Raw genomic sequence first — 18,454 nt, forward strand, 5'->3', positions numbered from 1 at the left:
AATAGCACAAAACAAAATATTGTGATAGAATATTTTCCTTTCACCCCTAAATACCACCACTACTACTACTGTAAATAATAATAAGAAGAATATTGATAGTAATAATAACAGCTAAGAAGTAGAAGACTGGTGTGTCTAATTTAAACGTTTACTGTGTTTATTAATGTTACGGATACAAACTTAAACTGCATGAGACAATGTGAACAACTCAGTAACTAACTTCATTTTGAAATAATTTGTGTAGTGATACAAGGTTGAACATTGTAATTCTTATTCTTATTTTGCTTTTGTTTACATTTTAATCTGATTATTCCTTTAATCCTCTGACTTTATTCGGGTTTTATTTTGAAATAATACCCCGGAAGTGTATTATTATAATTATTTTCTGTGTTGTAGTTTTTGTTTGTAACCGTGCTCAGAGCTTTGTGACAAACAGCGGATTGTTCAGTAGAATAAACTTTATTTATTTATTTTTGTGTTTGTTGTGTTCCCGGTGCAGTGAGCTGCAGTGTGTCCGGTCGCCTCCGGTCCGGTAGGTGGCGCTGTGCGGCGGCGGCGGGTGGAGAGCGCAGTCCGCCTTTAAACCCAGAGAAGAAGAAGCAGCAGCTGTGTGACAGTGACCCGCAGCGACCGACTGATCGATAACTGAGCTATGGGCCCGACAGGTGAGCACCGATCAGCTCCGATCAGCTCCGATAATCACTCTTTATATCGATAATGTTTCCTCTCCGACTGTTAGCATTAGCATCCATTAGCTCCCGGCTGTAACTGTGCTTCAGCTAACGGCAGCTAACGGTCGCTAGCTGAGCCGGTTGATTAAAACTCTTCACGGTCATTATAATAATAATAATAATAATTAACGTTAATCTCCAGTTTAACAGCAGGTCGCTGTAATGGCGGCTCGGTTCTCCGCGGTTCGGACTGTAAGCTCCTGGTGTGTGTAGCATGTGTTAGCCGTTAGCTCATTGATTGACAGCGTGGGTTGAGATTAACAGGAACAGCGCACCAAACTCCGTTTAGAAATCCGTCTATTTAAAGTTAAAGCGGAGAGCTGTCGGATATCTTACAGCAGTAAAAAGAACTGAATACATTTTCTAAAAGTTCATATTGTGTTCTTTAATTCGGCTCAAACACTAACTCCACTTTACTTTAGACTCTTTAATCCCAGTGGAACAAAACACGGAGATAACGAGTGATCAGCAGGATAAAGGGAGTTTATTGGACAGCAGTCAGCTTTAACTGGGTTCATTGTTCCTTTTTATACATTTATTTATAGACAGACAAACAACACTTATCCCTGCTGCCTATCATTTGTTTTAAAACGTTGCCAGTCTCATAACTTTCCATCATAAATGTATAAAAAGGAACAATTAATGGAAAACCCTTCCTCCTCGTAGACACACAGCATTAAATGTTAAAGCTGCAGAAGGTAATTTATATTAAAATATTTTTGTTATATTTGCTGAAACTCATTTTATCCTGATAGATAATCTGAGAAAATATCAGGTTCCTCTTAGAGAAGTTCTAGAAGTGTAATAAAAGTCATTATCTGTGAGATTACAGTAATTATTGCTGTTTACACTGATAACAACTGTATTTGGACAGTTTACCTTATACACTGATAAACAACATTTATTCAACTTCCATCATTATACAACATATCTGTCAGTTAACTAACTAATACATTAAAGTTACACAACTAATACTTTTACTGTTAATGTCACTGATTTTATATCATTTTATAAATATATTAACAGTATTAAACTTTAATTTAACAGTTTAATCTATTAAATAACAATAAATAAATTATAGATTTGCAGAATGTATTTTAATCATTTTGTGTGAAAATAAGAACTTTCTTTAAATAAGCAGTAATTTTATGATTATTTACAGTTACAGATTTTTCCCATTATTTGACATTAGACATGTAAATTCAGTTTATATTATAATTTTGTTAATATTTACATATATTTAAAAAAATACAGAAAAAAAACGTAAAATAAACTGAAAACTTTGATTCTGGAAACATTCTTAGAGAAAAACATCAGATTGAGTTTTCCTGTTTTTACACCTTTAATCTGAATAAAGTGTGAGATTAGATCAGATTTATGCACATCAGCAGGAGGTGATGAGACGCCCCGTCACACAAACCCACCGCAGCGAGGGCTTGGTACCGAGCGCTGATACTTTTATGTCCCGTCCCGTCCCGTCCTCTCCTCACCGGCTCCCGTTTGCCTCTCGTCCTCCAGGTGAGGTGGTGTTTGGCAGCCCGGTGCCGGTCTGCTCTGACAACCGGCTGCGCTGGGACCTGACCCCGGAGCAGATCCGGCAGCTCTCCGACGAGCTCATCGCCGACACCAAGAAGGTGTACGACGTCGTGGGAGCCCTGGACCTGGACAGCGTCGCCTTCGAGAACACACTGAAGGCCCTCGCCGACGTGGAGGTCGACTACACCGGTGAGTTCTGGTCCGTTGATCTGACAGCCAGATCCAAAAATATATAATTATATTATAATTCATTTAATTAATGAGGACAAAACATAAATACATTTAAAAAGGATTAATGATAATGAACAAAATGGGAATGTTTGTACATCTATTGAGGAAAAAACAAGAAGGGGTGAAAATTATTTGTCTGTTTATTCTTATCTTATCTAATATTAATTAATAAAGTCATTAAAGGGAAACACTACGGCGTGTTTGCTGCCCGCGTCACATCTGGAAGAACTGAACCCCCGTCAGCTGCCAGACTGTAGAAGAACCAGTAACGACAACATTTCCGAACTTTGGTACAGACGTATCGGTTCTCGTAAACAACCTCTCCTGCCTCTGATTGGCTGTGTTGGTTGAGGAGGGAGACGGTCAGAAAAAGATGTCAGAGGCAGAAGAACAGGAATAAAGCAAACAGCTGGCCCTCAAACGGATTTAAAAAAGCAGAATTACTGGAACCTCTTTTGGTCCATTTCAGGCGCTGATTGTACGGATGAACAATGTGGATAATTTATCATTTTTGTATTTTAATAAGAAGTTTGTAACCTGTAGTTTTTACACTTCTGAGACGTAGAGAGAAACAAATGTTTCTGGTTGAATAAATGATGATGATTACGGGCCGATAACGTATCACTGATGGCCCAGAGGAAGCAGATGTGTCACATACACTTACTTCAACAACAGACCCACAGGCTGGCAGAGATTTCTCTCGTTGTTTCATCGTTTAAATTCACCCTCCAGATATTTCTGCAGGTGGAAGAGTCGACGGATGATGAACCTGAATGTAAAGAGTTCAAACACACAGTTCATTGTGAGCGGTACGGTAAAGCAGTGAGTCGGCACAATCGGTGTGTGACGGTTAAAGACGCGTCAGCAGTTTGTAGAGAAAGCAGCTGAACCCACCGCCGCCAACGCCGCCGCCGCTACAATAGAGACGAGGCTTTGTGTTGCAGGCAGCTGAAAAACACCTCCAACACTCCTGCAGTTCATCATCACTTCAGACCAACTCATCACTTTAAATAATACAAATCACATGATCAGAGTTAATATTAATTAAAAAAACACTTTGACTTTAAAGTTATTTTATATAATTAAAATACAGTTTTGTATCAAACCGGTATTTAACACTTTAATCTATTAATAAACAGTAAATATCTGCAAAAAAAGATTGAAAATGTATTTTATCTGTTTTCTAATGTGGAAAAACATTTTTATGATTATTTACAGTTAGAATTTTTCACATTATTTTACATTGGAAATGTAAATTCATACTATTTTTGTAGTTGTATTAAGTTGTAAACTGAGCTTTTTTTACAGTGTAAATATAAACTAAACTAAAAGGTGCTTTAAAGAAAAATGTGAGAGTCAACTTTTAAGAAAATGTTCCTCCCAGTTTCTCCGTGGTGACGTCTTTAAATATTCTCAGTAACACGAGTCGTATAGCTCCTCGGACTCAGGACTATATATATTATTCATTGTCAGAAACACAGGGAGCCACTGGACTAATCGATCAGTTGGCTAATTGTCTCTGATACAAGTCATTTCCAACATTTACAGAGTGGATTAAATATATTATACAGTATTACACAGTCACTCACAGTTGGGATGGTTTTATACAGCGAGACACTTTAAATATGTCATATCATCATTAGACTCAACGCTGACAATCATATTTAAAATAACGTTACCATCTGCAGTGTTCCTATAGTTTATTTGGACCGTTAGCTCTGTGATAAGGAAATAGATGTCGAGCAAAATTATATCCATTACAAGCAAATTGAGATTATAAAATATACGTGAGAAATGTGGAAAAGGCAAACAATAATACATTTGTTTATTTATTGCAATTAAGTTATTTGTTGATCAAGAATAAAATGTGCTGCCTATACAGAAGCTTCAGTAACATTTAATATAATATAATTTGTTGTTTGAGGCTCTCGATCAGAAGAAATTAGCATCTTAAAGTATCACTGTTGATCTAGTGGCTGATGGGAATTTGTTTTAAAGAGTAAATTAGAAATGTTTATTAAATGAAGTTCAGTAAATTAATGAAATGAAAGTATAATAAATATAGTTGCAGACTATGACCCCGCCCTCTCCTCTCTGACCCCGCCCTCTCCTCTCTGACCCCGCCCTCTCCTCTCTGACCCCGCCCTCCCCTCTCTGACCCGCCCTCTCCTATCTGACTCCGCCCTCTCCTATGTGACCCGCCTCTTATGTGATCCTTTTGTGACCCGCCCTCTCCCTCTGACCCCGCCCTCCCTCTCTGACCCCGCCCTCTCCTCTCTGACCCCGCCCTCTCCTCTCTGACCCCGCCCTCTCCTATGTGACTCCGCCCTCTCCTCTGTGACTCCGCCCTCTCCTCTCTGACTCCGCCCTCTCCTCTCTGACTCCGCCTCCTGTGTCTCAGTCCAGAGGAACATGTTGGACTTCCCGCAGCACGTGTCCCCCAATAAGGAGGTCCGAGCCGCGAGCACGGACGCCGACAAGCGTCTGTCCGAGTTCGACGTGGAGATGAGCATGAGGGAGGACGTCTACCTGAGGATCGTCGCTCTGGAGGTGAGCCGACGCAGAGCGAACCGCCGTCCAGTCAGCAGACAGATGATCAATAAAACTTAATATAAATAATAATATGATATAATTCAGACCGACACGCGCAGAAAGCTAACGTTAGCTTTGTACCGCTACATCATTTATTGTTGGCTAACATTAGCACTGTTTGTCAGAATACAGAAGTTAGCATCACGGATCAGGTTAGCTGGGGAAGCTAACATTAGCTTATTAACATATACACTCAGATAAGAGTTTGCTAGCGATAGCTTTAACAAGCAAGCTAAGGTTAGCCAGCCACGCTGAATAACGTTATCCGGCGCCGACGGTCCAACAGCCGATAAAGTAACGTCAGCCAGATCAGCGCTGTCGGTCTGGATGAAGCTAGCTGATAGCTTTTTGTTTCATTAGCTAGCTAGCCCCTCACATTAGCAATCAAGCTAACGTTATCCAGGTAGCCACTAGCTTAGCATTAATGTTAGCTTTGACTTTGGACTCTGTGTTGGACTCTGTGTTGGACTCTGTGTTGGACTCTGTGTTGGACTCTGTGTTGTGGACTCTGTGTTGGACTCTGTGTTGGACTCTGTGTTGTGGACTCTGTGTTGGACTCTGTGTTGTGGACTCTGTGTTGTGGACTCTGTGTTGTGGACTCTGTGTTGGACTCTGTGTTGTGGACTCTGTGTTGTGGACTCTGTGTTGGACTCTGTGTTGTGGACTCTGTGTTGGACTCTGTGTTGGACTCTGTGTTGTGGACTCTGTGTTGTGGACTCTGTGTTGGACTCTGTGTTGTGGACTCTGTGTTGGACTCTGTGTTGTGGACTCTGTGTTGGACTCTGTGTTGTGGACTCTGTGTTGTGGACTCTGTGTTGTGGACTCTGTGTTGTGGACTCTGTGTTGTGGACTCTGTGTTGGACTCTGTGTTGTGGACTCTGTGTTGGACTCTGTGTTGTGGACTCTGTGTTGTGGACTCTGTGTTGGACTCTGTGTTGTGGACTCTGTGTTGGACTCTGTGTTGGACTCTGTGTTGGACTCTGTGTTGGACTCTGTGTTGTGGACTCTGTGTTGGACTCTGTGTTGTGGACTCTGTGTTGTGGACTCTGTGTTGTGGACTCTGTGTTGGACTCTGTGTTGGACTCTGTGTTGGACTCTGTGTTGTGGACTCTGTGTTGGACTCTGTGTTGTGGACTCTGTGTTGTGGACTCTGTGTTGGACTCTGTGTTGTGGACTCTGTGTTGGACTCTGTGTTGTGGACTCTGTGTTGGACTCTGTGTTGTGGACTCTGTGTTGGACTCTGTGTTGTGGACTCTGTGTTGGACTCTGTGTTGTGGACTCTGTGTTGTGGACTCTGTGTTGTGGACTCTGTGTTGGACTCTGTGTTGTGGACTCTGTGTTGTGGACTCTGTGTTGTGGACTCTGTGTTGGACTCTGTGGTGGACTCTGTGTTGTGGACTCTGTGTTGTGGACTCTGTGTTGCCCACTGTTGGCACTCAGGAGCATAAAGGTCACAACCTTTGACCCTCATCCTACATAGAGACACATAGAGATCAGTCCACAGACAGCAGAGGGACAAAGCTCCACTACAACCTGTTCACTCTCTGACTCATTCAGACTTTAAGTCCAAGATTTGACTAAACTGGAGAAAACGCTGCTCTTCACACAATATTTGGTGACGTTTGAACCATAAATTGGTGAATTAAAAGCAACATTTTGGCCGTAGTAGCACCAAATGCCACTATGGCACTGTGTGAGTAAAAGGCTAGTTTCAGTATTTCTAATTTCCTTTTTAAATCCAGAATCTGCAGCTGCTCTGTTTCAGTTCTTCTCTTTCTAAAGGTCTCCTGTTTGTTTCTGTCTGCAGAAGAAAATCGACGCCGACAGCCTCAGTGCAGAGTCCAAGCGTTACATGGAGCGACTGATCAAACTGGGGAAGAGGAACGGCCTCCACCTGCCCAAAGAGACACAAGAGGTGACTGCTGCAGATTGTACACAACTCGACTACATATAGAACGTAGAGCTAGAGTTTATACACTGTTTAACGAGGAAATGTTACAGATTATAACGGCATTATGGAAAGGATCCCTACAGAGATAGACCTTTTAGTTTAACCACAAACAGCCGTAATATCACTATCACTCTCCACCAGACTCCAGAGACACAAACACTTATTTTACCTTCAGATCATCTGTTAGTGTTTCCAACAATTCCCCGACGTAGATGTGAGGTCTGTTTTTTAAAGCCTCCATGTAAACACTCTGTAACAGGAGATCAAAACCATCAAGAAGAAGCTGAGCAACCTGTGCATCGATTTCAACAAGAACCTGAACGAGGACACCACCAGTCTGTCCTTCACCAGAGACGAGCTGGGTGAGTTGATAAGTGACACTGACTGAATCTTTGTTTGCACTGTGAAAACAAAACACGTAGTAAGTTTCTCTAACTTATAAAACTAAGCTCACGTCACTTAAAATGTATCGTGAAAGCTACTAAATGTGTTCTACTTACTTTAACTCTTCACATTACAGTGAGTTATTTAATATGTGGACTTTGATGACCTGAACACAAACTGTATTAGAACAATGAACAAGTAGGAGAAGAAAACACTGAATTGGTCAAAAAAGCAGCGTTTCAAGTCTGTATGATTGTTTAAAACAACAGAATACAACATAATGCTGCCTTTAAACGAGGGTTTCTTTCCAGGCGGCCTCCCTGAGGACTTCCTGAGCTCTCTGGAGCAGGATGGAGACAAGCTGAAGGTCACCCTCAAGTATCCCCACTACTTCCCCACCATGAAGAAGTGCTTCGTCCCAGAAACCCGCAGGAAGCTGGAGGAGGCGTTCAACTCACGCTGCAAAGAGGTGAGACGGGAAACAACGGGTGCCCGACTGGGACAATAACAGGTGAATCCGTTCAGACATATTAAGAAAACAAACAAACAAACAAGAGTCAGGATATTCTGAGGATTATTTTTGAGGAGCTGCAGACGTTAAGAAACAAAGCACACGTCGGCGAAAACGTTATTATTTACGTGTTTTGCACCCATTCGATGGCGCCCCCTAAAGAGCAGCCCCAGCGTCGGGTTTCATCGTTATTGTATGAAAATCAGTCCACAAATGAATCGTATCCAGATGTACGAGAAAGCCTCTTGGAGCCGTACACCAAACCCAACAGGAAGTCGGCCATTTTGAATTTGCTGTAGATCGTATTCAGAACACTCAGAAGGCGGTCATGTGGAAAAAGCCGAGGTTTTGTTGAGCGGCGTTCCCGTGGCGTGACGTCAGGATGCAGCGTGTCACATAGTGTCCACAGGAAGTGACTGCGAGGGCTCGTTCATGGCTGTTTACGGCTTTCAGTGTTTTTAATTATTGATTTCAGGTTAATTTGTTCAGTTATTTTTCTTTTTTTGCTGAACAAGCTGGTATCTGAGATGTGGGAACATGGTGAGTAGAAAGAAACCGTAAACTGTGTGTTTCCAGGAGAACTCGGCCATCCTGAAGGAGCTGGTGGAGCTTCGGGCTCAGAAGAGCGATCTGCTCGGCTTCAGCACCCACGCCGACTTCGTCCTGGAGATGAACATGGCCAAATCTGGAAGGAAGGTGGCCGGCTTCCTGGGTGAGTCCTGTAGTTAGACCTGTATGATGGATACCTGCAGAGAGGAACGTGTGAGTCATTTCAGCATCATATCAAAGACCGAACATTAATGATAATAAATACAGGTCTGGGATTGAGTCATTTATCAGGGCTACGCCGCTTTGGCCTCAGATAAATACAAATTTAATGCATAAATGTTAAATCGTCTGTTATCTTATCGGACACAAGAAGCAGGTAAATATATAAATATAATTTATTAGCTGAAAAAAACCCGACTGTTGTTGGTCTCCCCGAGCAGGAGGAGGAAGAGGAAGAGGAAGAGGAGGGAGAGTGCAGGTTATCAGTACAAGCAGGTACCACTGTACCTCTCACACAGTTATTAGACAAATACAACTCTCTCTCCCTTCCTGTATCCTCAGCTGTCCTATCAAAATAAAGGCATAAAAAGCCCTAAAAATATCTTTATTGATGGAAAAAATCTTCAGACTAAAAGAAGCACAACTGGAAGAAAAAGTGGGACAATTATACAGAACTCAAAATAGTGACATGTTTAAAGCCAATAAAGATATAAATGCTTCTTTTATTACATTCACAGTTCAGATAGAAACACACAAACACTTTGGTTTCATGTTTCATTTAATCCGCCACTGCTGAGAACTTTCTGTTTGTCCTACGAGGCGTCCGGAAGCTGATCTTCCTCTGCAGGAGACCAGAAACATGAACTCTGTTGTGTCTTTCAGAGGAGCTGTCCCGTAAGCTGAAGCCTCTGGGTGACGAAGAGCGCTCGGTCATCCTCAAACTGAAGGAGAAGGAGTGCAAGAAGAGAAATGTGCCTTTCACCGGAGAGCTGCACGCCTGGGACACCCGCTACTTCATGACCCAGGTAAGAGCTGCTCACCTGAGACGCCTGACACCACAGACTCTGGTCACATCAGTTTTGTTATGAAGAGGAGCCATTTCTCAACTGAACTGAAAGACTTTCTGACGAGGAACTGAAGCTCCACCAGACTCCCTTCATAAAAACAGTAACTTTACCTCTCAGACTGCAGTTGCTGGTCTACCACTGCCTCCATCTGTTAGTCTGTTTGTGTTATTGTGTGACTTTAAGGTTTTAACACGTTAACTCAGAGCCAAACTAACTAACCGATGGAGGCAGCAGGAGACCAGAAACGTCCTGTAATCACTGAGGTTAGATTACTGTTTTTTGGAAGTTTATTTTTATTTAACAAGAAAAAACACAGTACAAAACATTCCTTGACAACAGCACAGAGTACATATGACAGTGCGAGAAAAATAAAACAAAGACAAACATAGAACGAAAGACACATTTGGGCCCTGCAAGCTGAACAACAACGAGTACGGTATGATTAAATAAATAAATGAAAGAATAATAGATAGTTAGGACAGTACAGAACAGTATGGGTTCCCTTCAGTTGGAGAGGTATCTTGCAATAGGTAGCCACCACCTCTTAAAGACATCCGACCGTATTTGTAACTGAGCAGTTAAAGCCTCCGTTCCATACACCTCCCTCAGCTTCTGTTTCCACTGTGCCACTGTAGGTGGCCGTGGAGTCCTCCATTTTATTGTCGCCATTTTTCTAGCAGTCATCTAAAGTATGTGTAATAGGTGCTTTTGGTCTCTGGTGTATGTGTCGTCAGGAGTTAAATCGAAAAGAAACTGTCTTGGGCTAAACAGTAAATCAATCCCCAGAATTGTATCGATCTCGCTCTTTACCCCCTTCCAAAAAGGAAGCAGCTTTGGGCAATCCCAAAATATGTGTGAGTGGTCACTGACCATCCCGCATTCTCTCCAACAGTATAATGCAGCTGGCTCATCTACAAATTTGGAAACCACCGAAGGTGTCTTAAAGAATCTTGTCTTCATCTTCCAGTCAAACTCTTTCCACATGTTACTATTAATACCCTTATGACATCCAGTGCATATCGTTTCCCACTCCCCATCCTCAATTATAACATTTAACTCCAGCTCCCATTTATTTTTTTAAACAAAAAGTATTATCTGATGTATCTAATAACAGATTTCTGTATATGTGGGAGACATGTTTTTGTTGGGTACTTGATGTTTAATTATATTAATAAAGTACATTTCTGTGTGTGACGGAGCATCTTTAATTGTATTCCAATCTGTATGACTTGTGATATAATGCCTTAGCTGAAAATACCGGAACATATCACTTCGGGGTAAAAAGAATTTGTCTTGGAGATATGAGAATGGCTGTAAAACATTGTCACAGAACAACTGGTCAATAACTCTTAAGTCCCTGCCCGCCCACCTTTTAAAAGCGATATCCGTTGTTGAGGGGGGCAAATCCGGGTTTCCAGCAATCTGCATCGCCCGTGAAAGGGCAGACATCCCTCTGATTCTCTTTTGGACAGTCGACCATACATTTAAGGTGTGCTTCACCCATACATTTTTGATTACCATTTTCTTCTGGGACTGTTGGCTCAAAAACACTAGGGCGGATAGAGGTATAGTTGGCAGCGAATTCTGTTCTATGTTTACCCATCCTGTCTCCATGTCATTGTTAATCCAGGCTACCACTGCTGTAAATTGCGCTGCTCAAAAATAGTCCACCCCTGTTCTTCTCAAGAAGTGAGCGTTTTTAGCCGCACTCTCTGTCTCTTATTTTGCCATATGAACCTAGATATAAGCTTGTCCAGCATATTGAAGGCCAATGTCAGGATCCCGACTGGGAGAGATTGAAACAAGAACAAGAGTCTGGGAAGCAGATTCATTTTAACAGCCTCTACCTTACCCAAAAGAGATAGCAGCAGAACATCCCATCTCGCCAGCTCATTCCTAAATGCCTCAAATAATTTTTTATAATTCGCTGTATATTGTTGTTACTTGGGGAGTGAGTGTGATCCCTATATACCTGAAACCCTGTTTAGATCTGCAAAAGGACACTATATCATCACGCTGGCTAGGCCATGCCCCAGACATCATCATCGCCTCTGATTAACGGTGATGATTAACTTTATAACCAGATACTAGACCATATTCGTTAAGATTTTGTGGAAGAGCTGGGATTGAGTGGACGGGGTTTTCAATAAATAATAATATGTTGTCAGCGTATAGAGCTAGTTTATGTTGGTGTCCACCCTCATCGCTTATCCCTTGTATAAGGGTTGCTTCTAATCAATTCCGCAAGGGGCTCAATGCTGAGAGCGAACAGGGCTGGTGAAAGTGCGTCCCCTTGCCTCGTCCCCATCCCACATCAAAGAAATCGGAGCATTGACCATTAACTCTGACTCTAGACTGCGAGTTCATATAAAACACTCCAATCCAACTCAAAAAAGTTCTGTTAAAGCCCATACAAGCCAGCGTTTTCTCCAAAAATGTCCAGTCCAGCCTGTCAAATGCTTTTTCAGCATCCAGACTGAGAAGCATTGATGGAGTCATTCTATCAGAAGCAATGGATTGTAGATTTAAGGCTCGTCTAACATTGTTAGTGCCCTGCCGTCCGGAAATGAACCCTGTTTGGTCCGAGTTCACTAATTTTCGAATGTATTTCTGTATTCTATTAGCCAAAATAGAAGTCAAGATTTTTAAATCCTGACAAAGCAAACTTATTGGCCGATATCCCGTACATTGAGTCGGGTCCTTTCAGTCTTTGTGTATAACCGAAATAACTGCCTCTGACCAGGTTTCGTCCAGAGCATAGTTATAAACACGAAATAAAATTGGAGCCAGCTCGTCAACAAAAACCCTATAGTGTTCCCCAGAGTATTCATCGACACCCGGGGATTTACTGTTCTTTAACTTAGTAATACTATCTCTAATTTCCTGTACAGTTATGGGGGAGCATAGCATCCCAGCCTCATCCCGTGATAACCTGTTCAGTTGTATCATATCCAGAAGTTTTGTTATTTTCTCCTTCGTCCCTAATAGTTCTTGACCTTCATACAATTTTTTGTAGTATGCAGCAAACGCCTCTGCAATTTCTTTCGGTTAAGAGGTAATTCTATTCGTGTCAGGGTGTTTAATTTTAGGTACAACGCGGTTTGATTGAGCCTTCCGTAACTGAAATGCCAATAACCTACTTGCTTTATTACCCATTTCGTAATATTTCCTTTTCACAAATCTGAGCATTCCCTCCGCTTTATATGTGAGTAAATCATAAAATTTTTGTCTCTCCTGTTTTAACAATTCCAGCATATTCCGCCTTCTCGATATTTTGTGTTTTCTTTCTAACCTCATAATTTTAGTCTCCAGTGCAAGTCTCCTGGCTTCTCTTTGTTTTTTAATCCTTGATGTAATTTCAATGATATGTCCCCTCATAACAGCTTTGGCACCGTCCCATAAAATAGACGGAGTAACCTCTCCGCTGTCATTTATAACCATATATTCTTTTAACCTGTCACGCAGTTCCTGTTGGATTAGGGGGTCATTCAATATTGAGACATATCGCAGGTTCTTGTCGATCCTGGTGGAGCCTCCTGCCATGGTCCTGCTAGATTGCCATTGCCAATACTGTTGTTGCTGTGCACCTGTCTGTCTGTCTGTCTGTGTCTCTCTCTGTCTGTCTGTCTGTCTGTCTCTGCCTCTCTCTCTCTCTCTCTCTCTCTCTCTCTCTCTCTCTCTCTCTCTCTCTCTCTCTCTCTCTCTCTCTCTCTCTCTCTCTCTCTCTCTCTCTCTCTCTCACCCCAACTGGTCGAGACAGACGACCACCCACCTAGAGCCGGAGGATCTGTCCTAGGTTTCTGCCTTTTAACAGGCAGTTTTTCCTTGCCCTTGTCGCCAAGTGCTTGCTCATGGTGGTACTGTTGGGTCTCTGTAATTAATGTTTTAAAGAGTTCGGTCTAGACCTGCTCTATTTGAAAAGTGTCCTAAGATAACTTCTGTTATGAATTGGCGCTATACAAATAAAATTGAATTGAATTGAATTGACATTAAGTCTCCAATATCTGAATGGTTTTTCCTGACCTAAATTTATTTTCATCTTAATGGGGCCATGATCCAACAAGGTTATAGGTTCTATCTTGCACTCTGTCACTCTATGTGCATCAGCCTTTGAAACAAGAAACGTATCTAATCTAGAGTAACTCCCGTGAACCTGGGACCTATATGTGTAATCTCTGTCTCTGGGATGATGATAACGCCATACATCAATCAAGCCCAATCCATCTATCATTCTCCGAACAGTAACTGATTTTCTAGTTCGAGGTCCCTTCTCAGCAGGTAGTCGGTCCATACTCTGATTTAGTACACAATTATAGTCTCCCCCAACTGCTATGATTCCCTCCCCTTGGTCCGCCAATTTGGATGCTATTTTCTTAAAAAAATTTGGACAGTCCTCATTTGGTACACACACGTTCAAGAATGTAAACCTATTGTCCCCAATCGTACCTATCACCATGATATATCTGCCCTCCTTGTCTTCCAATACCTTTTCGTTGTTAAAAAAGACATTCCTTCCGAATAGAATAGCAACCCCTCGTTTTCTCCCTCCTTTATGAGATGCGCTGTATATTTTTTCCCTTTATGTTGTAGCTAACCATAGTCAACCCATCCATATGACACTACTTTTAATCCTTGCTGTTATAATGCCTTGCATTCAGTTTATAAATCCCAGATGCACTGTCACCGTTTGTAAAAGTTTTATCAGTTGTCAAGGAAGTAACACACAAAATAACAAACTATGTACAATTTCCAACAAAGAACATCAGAAAACACACACATCAACCTGGCTTCCAAGTCCTCAACTGGCCTATCTCCAAGGGTGATTAGTCCCAGCGTGGAACTGGGTGGAGGGTGGTGGAATCCCTCCGGGATAATGTCACATTGTGCAGCAGTCCCACTCCGTCGGGTAAACTGCTGCGGCCTTATGATGAGTGTAAATCACTCATATTGAGTCAATTGCAGCTGATGCCACTACCCAAAACAACTAGATAATATGCTATTGTTACATTCTAGCTCGGCAGAATATAGAGAGAAACAAGTATATATGAAAAATAGTAATATAAACTTGAAACAAGTCTTCAAAAATATATACCCCAACAACACCACTTACTTCCCGCATCACATGCCCAGACATTTCAGGGGAAGAAAAACCTGCAGTCTTCCTCTGTAAACATCCCGACTTTCTGTCCACCTCGTTTGACGTCCCGTCTCACCCACCCATGCCTGGCCAGCTCCCGCTCCACTTTATCACGCTCGTCAACTCAGACCTGGATCTTTAGGTCCCTTAGTACCGGCGCTGCGTCCATCACCGTTTGAAGAGTCCACCGTCATCGTCAGCCGAGCCGGGTACATGCACTTCGCTTTGGCAGTAGTTTAATGAAGGCCACCATGTCACTTGCCTCACTTCCTTCAGGGACCTGATACAACCTTAAGTTTTGCCTTCTCGCCCGGTTCTGAAGATCGTCACACCGTTCCATAAGTTCCACCTCACATTGCAGTAGGAAGCCGTTGGCTTTCCCGTGAGCCGCGGTGGTCTCCTCCGAGGTTGTTATACACTCCTCAGCATCAACGACCCTCTTCTCAAGCTTCGTTAGTTGTGCACTCAAATCTCCAACTGATGTTTCAAGTCTTGTGAATGATTTTTTGGTTTGGCCTTTAAATTCCTTTTATATCCATCCTCATCTGCAAAATGTCCACCCGTATTTCTCGGTTGGATTGGACGATAGCTTGCAGCATCTCATCCATGTTTTTAGCCGCAGCTTCATCACCTTTGCTAGTGCTAGCTGCGTCAGGCTTAGGAGGCTTGTTAGCGTCAATTGTTTTTACCGACTTTTCTGTATTTGGACAGTTTACCAATGCTTATACACTGATAAACAACATTTATTCAACTTCCATCATTATACAACATATCTGTCAGTTTACTAATACATTAAAATTACACAACTAATACTTTTTACTGTTAATGTCACTGATTTTATATCATTTTAGAAATATATTAACAGTATTAAACTGGAATTTAATAGATTAATCTATTAAATAAATCATAAATATAAAAAAATTGACTGAACTGCAATCATTTTACTTCATAATCTCCTCCTCCTCCTCTCCCTCCTCCTCCCCCTCCTCCCCTCCCTCCTCCTCCTCCTCTCAGGTGGAGGAGACTCAGTACGCGGTGGATCAGAACCTGTTGAAGGAGTATTTTCCGATGGAGGTGGTGACTCATGGTCTGTTGGACATCTACCAGGAGCTCCTCGGTCTGTCCTTCGAGCTGGTAGACGGAGCCGCCGTCTGGCACCCGGACGTCACTCTGTACTGCGTGAAGGACCGCAGCAGCGGTCAGGTGGTCGGCCAATTCTACCTGGACCTGTACCCCAGGTGAGGGCTCGGCGGGGGTTGGGGTAACGGGGCAGCAGACGGGGTGAAGGTGTAGATCTGACTGGTGTCCTCTGTGCAGGGAGGGGAAGTACGGTCACGCTGCCTGTTTCGGCCTGCAGCCCGGCTGCTTGCTGCCCGACGGCACGCGCCAGATGTCGGTGGCGGCCATGGTGGCCAACTTCAGCAAGCCCACGGCCGATGCCCCGTCGCTCCTGCAGCACGACGAGGTGGAGACGTACTTCCACGAGTTCGGCCACGTCATGCACCAACTCTGTGCCGAGGTCAGCTGATTCACCGCATACAGAAGTTCTTATCAAACGTAGCTCAGAGAGTCTGTCGATAAGAACGAACCGCTCATTATCGCTCTACAGGGGGAACGAATGGATGAGTTAACTGTATAAACATTCATCATTAATGTTACCACAGACACACTTTACAGTAAATGAGCATTTTCTAACATCTGAGAGTTGATTTAAATCCCTGATCCAAACTTAAAGTATCAGTTCATCCTGCAGGACTTCCACTCAGCAAAGTCAACACATTAAGTCCAAATTCCTCATTCTGCTGTTCTCCATTGAGGGTAAAACCAATCCACTGAGTCTTTCTTGTCACTGCTGAATGCCGTATGTGAAGGCGCCAAAGGGCCAACCCACAGTCCCTCGTGGACCCTCATATTCAGCTGGGTCCGGTGCACCGGCTGTACTGGCGGTACCTATGCCACTGGAGCTAGTTCAGTCCTGAAACATGAAAGTGGAGACTGTGTGTCCTTTTCTACAGACATTAGTGTAATTAAAACGTACATGGCACAGAACTGTCAGTGTTCTGTTTCTAGTTTGGATCCGGTGCCTAATCTCAAACCCATTCTTTGTGTTTTGACAGCCGAGAACCGTCTGTCGGCCAATAAATCTGGTTCCAGCGCACCAACACTGTTTAGCAAGCTGAAGCTGCTAAATTGTCTTATCAACAAACACTGAGCTAGCTGCCTAGCTGTTGGTCAGCTAACATTATTCTAGTTCATAGAAGGTTCTCTGGCACCGGTCCTGACCCGGCACTGGGTTTGCCTTGGTGCGAGGGGGGGCGTGTCCTGATTGGTTCTGAGTTGTCGGTGTGTGTTTTCAGGCGGACTACGCCATGTTCAGCGGGACTCACGTGGAGCGGGACTTTGTGGAGGCTCCGTCTCAGATGTTGGAGAACTGGGTCTGGGAGCGGGAGCCTCTGCTGAGGATGTCCAAACACTACAAGACCGGCAACGCCATCCCCGACGAGCTGCTCGACAAACTCATCAAGTCCCGCCTCGCCAACACCGGTGGGTACCAAACAGGAAGTTGTGCTTTTGGGATCGGTCCTCTGTTTCACTGTTGCCACGGTAACCGCGACTCTCCCCCGTACAGGCCTGTTCAACCTGCGGCAGATCGTTCTGGCTAAAGTGGATCAAGCTCTGCACACCAGGAACGGACTCGACCCGGCAGAAGAGTACGGACGACTCAGTCAGGACATCCTGGGAATCCCCGCTTCACCAGGTCACCTTTTAATTATTGATAACTGTATATTTATTGATTATTGATCAGTATACATTGTATCTGTATGGATTATTGATCAGTATACACTGTATCTTTCTGGATTATTGATCAGTATACACTGTATCTTTATGGATTATTGATCAGTATACACTGTATCTGTATGGATTATTGATCAGAATGCACTTATGAACATTATATATAATAATATTAAAACAAAAATAAACGCAGTGTAATAAAACTCTTTCCCGTCTTTCTCTGCAGGAACCAACATGCCGGCGACCTTCGGGCACCTGGCTGGCGGTTACGATGCTCAGTACTACGGTTACCTGTGGAGCGAGGTGTTCTCCATGGACATGTTCTTCGCTCGCTTCAAAGAGGAAGGAATCATGAACCCCAAGGTCAGAACAGACGGCACAGGAGAGAAGTTCACCACATCGTTGTAACTTATTGTTACGAACACGTTAGGAATTGTTAAAATGTGATATTTCTTAAAGGGAGTTTGGTGCAGGGAGCTTTTAGTTGGATTCAAACTGCTAATATGGATAATTGTTAACATTTAGTCTCCACTACAGAAACACTAGCTAACTGCTGAAGGCTGATCAGGTTGTGTTATCGTATTTGTTTGATTGATGCTTTATTAATGTGAGTATTGATTAGTGATAAGGCTGATCAGGCAGTTTGTTTTGTCAGTTGTATTGTAACAGTGTGATTTTGACTGACTGTCTCCTGATTGGTCCTCCAGGTGGGTCTGGACTACAGGAAGTTCATCCTGCGGCCCGGCGGCTCCGAGGACGCCTCCGAGATGTTGAGGAAGTTCCTCGGGCGGGAGCCCAAACAGGAAGCGTTCTTGCTGAGTAAAGGACTAACGGTGGAGCAGGGCACCGGCACGCCGTGTCCCTGCTGACCAATCACAGCACAGAGTTCACAGAGAACAACGGACTGAGGTTTTCTAGGAAAAAACACTGTAAAATGTTACTCAACATGGAAAATAAAATGATTTGAGGTGA

At 43.1% G+C, this 18,454-nt stretch overlaps 1 protein-coding gene across 1 annotated transcript; it reads left to right on the forward strand.

Annotated features, from left to right (window-relative positions):
* Nucleotides 1-553: 553 nt before the first annotated feature.
* Nucleotides 554-18,454, forward strand: thop1 (thimet oligopeptidase 1). The gene is made up of 14 exons (XM_051375601.1): nt 554-665; nt 2,250-2,456; nt 4,900-5,048; nt 6,898-7,005; nt 7,301-7,403; nt 7,737-7,894; nt 8,513-8,648; nt 9,368-9,510; nt 15,704-15,927; nt 16,007-16,208; nt 17,047-17,233; nt 17,319-17,447; nt 17,709-17,845; nt 18,190-18,454. Exons 1-14 carry the CDS (start codon nt 653-655, stop codon nt 18,349-18,351), a joined length of 2,058 nt encoding a protein of 685 aa, XP_051231561.1. The 5' UTR covers nt 554-652; the 3' UTR covers nt 18,352-18,454.

Source organism: Dicentrarchus labrax, unplaced genomic scaffold (assembly GCF_905237075.1).
Source record: "Dicentrarchus labrax unplaced genomic scaffold, dlabrax2021, whole genome shotgun sequence".
NCBI classification, from domain to species: Eukaryota; Metazoa; Chordata; class Actinopteri; family Moronidae; genus Dicentrarchus; species Dicentrarchus labrax.